General features: G+C 48.0%; 1 protein-coding gene across 1 annotated transcript; it reads left to right on the top strand.

The window, feature by feature from the left end:
• On the top strand, positions 1 to 3,896 carry CHST2 (carbohydrate sulfotransferase 2). The gene has a single exon (XM_017666335.3). The coding sequence runs from the start codon at positions 138 to 140 to the stop codon at positions 1,719 to 1,721; it is 1,584 nt and encodes a 527-aa protein (XP_017521824.2). The 5' UTR covers positions 1 to 137; the 3' UTR covers positions 1,722 to 3,896.
• The last annotated feature ends 3,051 nt before the right edge of the window (positions 3,897 to 6,947 follow it).

The raw sequence follows: 6,947 nt of genomic DNA, 5'->3' as shown, positions 1-6,947 counted from the left end.
GGGGACCATCCGCCGCTGCTGCCGCGCCCGCCTCGGAGCCGCGGCCCCAGCCCCCGCGCCAGAAGCCGGCCCGCTGAGTCCCCTTCCCGGGCTACAGGGCCGCCTCCGCCGCGCCGCCGGCCCAGGCTGTGCCTGTGATGAGCCGCAGCCCGCCGCGAACCCTGTCTCCGGGCGCGCACCCCCGGTTGCTCCCGGCAGCGCCTGCCGCGCCGCCGCGCCCCCTGCTCCTGCCGTGGCCCCGGCGCCCGGGCCGCCGCTGGCCCGCGTCCCCGCTCGGAATGAAGGTGTTCCGCAGGAAGGCGCTGGTACTGTGCGCGGGCTATGCGCTGTTGCTGGTGCTCACCATGCTCAACCTCCTGGACTACAAGTGGCACAAGGAGCCGCTGCAGCAGTGCAGCCCCGACGGGCAGCTGGGTGCCGCGGCGGGGGCGGCTGGGGGCGGCTGGGGCCCCCCGGGGCCTTTTCCGGCCGGGCCGCCCCGCTCACACACACGCTTGGACCCCCGCGTCGCGTACCGCTCTCCTGCCGCTGCCGTCGGGGCCGCCTCAGCGGGGGCGGCTGGGGCCGCTGCCCCTCCCAGCAATGGAACTAGGGGCACCGGGGGCGGCGGGGACAAGCGGCAGTTGGTGTATGTGTTCACCACGTGGCGCTCAGGCTCGTCCTTCTTCGGTGAGCTCTTCAACCAGAACCCCGAGGTGTTCTTCCTCTACGAGCCTGTGTGGCACGTGTGGCAAAAACTGTATCCAGGGGACGCGGTTTCCCTGCAAGGGGCGGCGCGGGACATGCTGAGCGCTCTCTACCGCTGCGACCTCTCGGTTTTCCAGCTGTACAGCCCCGCGGGCAGCGGGGGGCGCAACCTCACCACACTGGGCATTTTCGGCGCAGCCACCAACAAGGTAGTATGCTCTTCGCCGCTCTGTCCCGCCTATCGCAAAGAGGTCGTGGGGCTGGTGGATGATCGCGTGTGCAAGAAGTGCCCACCGCAGCGCCTGGCGCGCTTTGAGGAGGAGTGCCGCAAGTACCGCACGCTGGTCATCAAGGGTGTGCGTGTCTTCGACGTGGCGGTGCTGGCGCCACTGCTCCGCGACCCTGCTCTGGACCTCAAGGTCATACACCTGGTGCGCGATCCTCGTGCTGTGGCCAGCTCGCGCATCCGTTCGCGCCACGGTCTCATCCGTGAGAGCCTGCAGGTAGTGCGCAGCCGGGACCCTCGAGCCCACCGCATGCCCTTCCTGGAAGCCGCTGGCCACAAGATGGGCGCCAAGAAAGAGAGTGTGGGTGGCCCTGCAGACTACCACGCGCTTGGCGCCATGGAGGTCATCTGCAACAGCATGGCCAAGACGCTGCAGACGGCCCTGCAGCCTCCTGACTGGCTGCAAGGCCATTACCTAGTGGTGCGGTATGAAGATCTGGTGGGGGACCCCGTCAAGACCCTACGGAGGGTGTACGACTTTGTGGGGCTGCTGGTGAGCCCTGAAATGGAACAGTTTGCCCTCAACATGACCAGCGGCTCAGGCTCCTCCTCCAAGCCTTTTGTGGTGTCCGCACGCAATGCCACGCAGGCCGCCAACGCCTGGCGGACCGCTCTCACCTTCCAGCAGATCAAACAGGTGGAGGAGTTTTGCTACCAGCCCATGGCAGTGCTGGGCTATGAGCGGGTCAATAGCCCGGAGGAGGTCAAAGATCTGAGCAAGACCCTGCTCCGGAAGCCTCGGCTCTAAGAGGGGTTCCTGGGAGACCTGACCCCAGGCAGAGACACCCACAGGAGGATTGTGGTGTATTTAAACAAAAACAACCCAGATCCAAACTGAGGAAGTCCACATATTCTATTATAGATTATAATATAAATAACCATACAGTCACTGGCTGTCAATGTTTTGAGTCATTGAATTTCAAGAAATAGCTGCAGTACACACATCTCAGAAAAGGCGAGACCTGAAAGTTCTGACCAAATGCCCTTCCTCTTCTCTTCGTGCATTTCCTCCCTTCCCTTTTCTCCCATTTCTTACCCTCTCCCCAGTCTGGTTTCCATTTCGAAGTGGGATGTTGATTCAATCAACATCCAGTAACTCAAATCTTGTTACAAACTTTTCGTGGTGTCTGTGAACATGTGAAAGAGTAATTTGGATGTGGGGGGTGGGGTGGAGAAAGGGGAAGTGGTCCAGGATCAAAAAGCCCCACTGGGCATGATGAATCAAGGAGGCATTCTTTCAAAGTAGACTTGTGTACAAAGCAAAGGTTACATGTGAGTATTAATAAAGAAGATAATAAATAATATTCTTTTTTTATATTTGCTTCCATTACTTTGGATTTACGTGTGCTACTTGTTCTGTATAGCTTCAGATGGAATCTGTTTCCCCTCCCCACATCCCCTTTCCCCTGTCTATTTTCCTGGAAAACAGCTAAGATGGGTGGGGGCAGCTTTTGACTCCTGGATAAAAACTTGGGACTTGTTTCCTCACATGTACATCACAGCTTGTCAGGTGCCCAGAAATGGGAACAAATCTTCCAATTCTAAAAGCAAAAACCCAAGCAGGGCAGTGGAAGACAAAGCATACGCTACTTTCCTGTTCCTCTTGGAGCACAGAGAGGAAGAAGCAGCCCCTTGAGGATGTGAAGGCATTCAGTTTTGATTACTGTTGAGACTGGGAAACCTTGAAGCAGAGACATATTTTGGTCCTGAGGTTGGTTCAGAAAAAGGGTTTTAAAAAATGAGAAGTATGTAGCAAAAATTCTGATCATTAGAACATAAACCTCAAAAATTAGTGTGACCAAAATTTTGGCAATGGTAGCAACTTCTTTGGTTAGAAAAGTGACAGAAGTATATGTGTCTGGAGCATTTTTCTGCCTCTGACATAGTTCACAGAGGGATATTAAAGGAAGTTCTATCTGAGAACCGTGAGGGCACTCACAGGCATCTCCTCTTCTTCCTCATATCCCATCCAGATTAGTGCAAAAGAGTGAATTTATCAGTTTACCTGGCATCCCATGGGACAGGTTGCCTTTGTCATGTTTCCTAAAAGTAAAATTGCAAAGAAACTATAACGTGTTGCAGACAGTATAGGGCTTCAGCCAAGAGTTTCTATTAGATATGAAAATGAATTGTGAAGAAGAGGAAATGAAAATGTATTATGAGTTTGTGTGTTGGACTTTGAGATTTGGTGTTTTCCAGGGAGAAAAACTGTTGCGATATTCCTGCACTGGTAATAGTATTGTTGCTGTCTTGAGCCCATTTGTACTGAAGCACTCTGCAGAATGTCATATGATTATAGAGGTTATGAAACCTAAATAGGAATGAGAGAGTGTGTAGTTATGTATTACATTAAATATGGTGCAAGTTCAATATCATCATGGCTTTATTTTACTATAATTTATTGTGAGATCTCTGTGGCCAACCTGTATAGGTTAAATGCTGAGGATTTTATTTTAAGAAAATATGATGAAAAATAATATGTACATGGGAAATATTTTAACACAAAATGATTGTTAAGTATAATTTTCATTGCAATGTGAAATCTAACTACACTCCATAATTCCAAGGTGAAACACAGTTAAAAAAGTTAAGAAAAAGATGCATTTAGCAGTGGTTTTTGTAATATATTTTAGAATGACTATTTCTTAATAGACTAGTTTATAGTATTGCATTTATTAAGCCAGATTGCAGTGATTAATGCACTGATTATGCTTTCTGTGATATTTTCATGGGTGCTCCTATGCTGTGTTATCTTCAGCAGCAGTAGAATATTTCTAATAGCTTTAATTTAAGAATACTTTAAAATTAAATGAGCAAAATAAATATTAATGACTGTAGATGAAACAGGTTTTAGAGGAAATTAAGATGGCATCATTAAAAAGCAACCATTCTGAATAAAATAACCATTGAAAAACAAATTTCACATAGCATTAGAATCAGCTCTTACCACTTAATCACAATAAAATTCATGCTTAGTTTTTGAGTGAAGGATTTTTAAGCCATTGAATTTGTTCTCTCAGTATAGCTAAGGACTGATTGCACTGAAGTGGAATTACGATGTTTTTGGATCTTGTATTGAAAAAAATATTAGATGCTGTGTTACAGCCTTTGCAGTCTGCAGAATATTTGTGCCTCTGCTCAGATGAAATTTTAAGCTAAGCACCCGCAGTTCTCCCTGTGCTGTTTGAATGAGGTTTCCGTCCGTAATTCCCTTGTTTTGTAGCAGCTGCATTCCCTCAACTCAGGTACTCCAGGGCTCTGTAATTTGAAAAGGTGAATCGTTGCTCCTGGACATGTGTACCTAGCTGCATTCTAGGAAAGCCAGACTTGTGTAGTTTCTACTAAGGGCTGAGATAGTCATATCAGTGACATTCAGCTTCCACAGGTTTGCGGAGAGAGGCGTTCTTTGGTGTTAATAGGCTTCTGTCAGTTGGTGGTGCAAGCCGACCTGTGCCACAACACATTTCCCGACTTGGCGATATGTCCCTCAGCAGGCGGAAATATTCTTCAGAGCAGGTTATCAGAGTGATTTTTATTCTCAAATTCTGCTCAGCTGATAGCACGCCTGACTTAGTTACCTCTTTCACTTTGGAATGCCTTTGTTAATTAGAAAGCTCTGTTTATAAGATGAAGCCTGCCCAGTGCCTGTAGTCAACAAATACGGGTTGGAACAAGTCAGCGGCTCAGGCTGGGTGCTTGAGTTTCAGGAAACTCAGAGGCACTCAAAGGCCTCATTCAGCCCTACCCGTGGGTACCTTGTTGGCAGGGACTCGGGCAAATCGTGTACCCTTTAGTGTCCACCACAGAGTGAGACTTGATAAGTATTTATTAAGTAAGTGAATGAAATATGTAACCATCAATTTTGAAAGTGCTCAGAAGGGAAAGAGTAGAAGAATGTGTTACCTGTTTGGAGGAAGTGCTGGCTATTCACTGAAGTTTGCTGAAGGAAGCGGGCCGGGGCTCTGTTTAGATGTGGAGAGTGGGCAGTAGGAAGGAATAGCAGTGCCATTTCCAGGGTGTGCGTGCACAGACCACTGATGAATTCAAACAGAAATTCTGAATTTCTGAATGCAGAGAGGTTAAAGTTTCCCAATGGGGAATTCCAAGTTCATTCTTTGTTTTCCCAATTGCATTAGCAAGATAACGGCAGGGATCAGAGCAACCTGCAGAGCCAATGCTGCCCCTGTGCCCATGGGAGGCTCTGACGGTCATTACTGCAGAAGTCCTGTGATGTTGACGGTTTTGAGTGCTGTGAATGCAGTTCGGAGGACCGTGAGGTGGGTTTCGCCCTGGCTTGGGAATAGCTACTTTCAGGAAGTTTGTCCTATTGTGGATGCTGAATGAGACAATGGCTGCCTGTCCCCATGCATCTCCTGCCCAGACAAGGCGGTTCTGTCCAGAATTTCTGTGGCACACGGCACAGTTATGGCTGGATTATGCTGTCGGTTTGAAATCAAGTTGAATCTGAGTGAGGCCATTAAATTAATATTCCCTGGGTCTGAGCAGTGAAATAAAGATCATCTTTGAAACCCTGTTTCTAGAGATGACTTCAGAAAGACCAAGAGGGAAATAAAAAGGCTGGTTTAATCTGTAGTTGTGAATAAGGACAAGGTGTCACTTTACCACCTTCCTCCCCCAATTTTCTTCCCTCCCTACACACCGAACATGTGCACAATGGCACATACAACTGACTTTCTGCATTGTCTTGAGATCTGGCAAAGAAAATGCCTTAATACCAGCTAACGGGTATGTGGGGAGGCACACTTTTGATCTCAGGCCTCTGGTGAGTGAGTGGCCAAATATTTTATTGGAACCTATGACATTTCTATGCTAGGATCCAGGGTGGACTGGTAGAAAATAAAAATTTCAATTTGAGGAGTGGCTTGAGATATGTGACCAAATGGTCCGAGGTAAATGCACAGTTTACAGACTCCTTTTGTCACTCTAAAGGACAAGGAGAGCGGGCCCTTTCAAATCTGCCACAGCTAAGCACGTAATTTTTACATATACTTTCTCTCCTTTCTGGGCATCCCAGTTGCTACTTTTGCAGTTCAGGTTCGAGCCACTGAGCTGCACAGGTACAGGCTCTGGTACAAGTGTTTAATAATTGAAATTACAGGGCTTGACTTTTATTACATCTGATACAATTCTGCATACCCTTAATCGAATTATACTCAAGAAATTATTAAATTCTGAATAACACATTAAGTTTATAGAATGGGAAGCCTTACAAACCAGTGTTTGGGGTGGTATTGTTTATAAGCTTGAAGGAACCTTGAAGGAGCAGAAGCCTGTCTGCACACTGGCAGGATGATGAAGGATGACAAAGGATGGCCATGGCCAAAGCTTAACTTTTGGGTGAACCAGTTATTTGTAATCAGATGTCAGAAGTGTTTTTGGACTGCTTGAACTTCCAGGTTTGTGACAGTCACCCTGCCAAGTGAATGACAGTGAAAATGATTACTGTAACTGAAAGCTATACTCAGAACTATTTGGTAATGGCTCCCATCCCAGGAGTGTAGACAGGGCTTGATAGAAATTCACCTTGAAGCAGTTTGTCCTCTGGACAGGGCCAGCTGTGTAATTTGTGGGGCTCAGGGTAAAATGAAAATGTGGAACCCCTTGTTGAAAAATGAAGCATCCCATTTCAGCAACAGCAGAGAGCTAAGCCAAGCAGGGGGCCCTTCTGAGCATGGGGCCCACAGACTGCACAGGTTGTAGGCCATGAAGGCAGTCCTTGGCCTCATGCAGAGATGGGAATGCCTCATGGGAGAGCAAATAAATGGTGGCCTGAACATTCCTTGAAAATAGGTGCCAAGGTCTCAGTTATTGTGTGTAACTACAATTAAAGCAAAGACATTCTATGAGACAAGTTCACTCTGTGTGATGGAATTCTATGGAGGTGAGTGCACAGGGGAGAAATAATCCTTGGTAACTGCAGCAAGTGATTGACAGTGGCCTCTGAACCAACAGT

Source organism: Manis javanica, chromosome 3, assembly GCF_040802235.1.
Source record: "Manis javanica isolate MJ-LG chromosome 3, MJ_LKY, whole genome shotgun sequence".
Taxonomy (NCBI): Eukaryota; Metazoa; Chordata; class Mammalia; order Pholidota; family Manidae; genus Manis; species Manis javanica.
The sequence above is the reverse complement of the archived record's forward strand: the minus strand, read 5'-3'. Positions and strand labels throughout refer to the sequence as shown.

Coding starts and splice junctions, on each gene's coding strand:
- CHST2 (XM_017666335.3), top strand. CDS start 138: ATGAGCCGCAGCCCGCCGCGAACCCTGTCTCCGGGCGCGCACCCCCGG.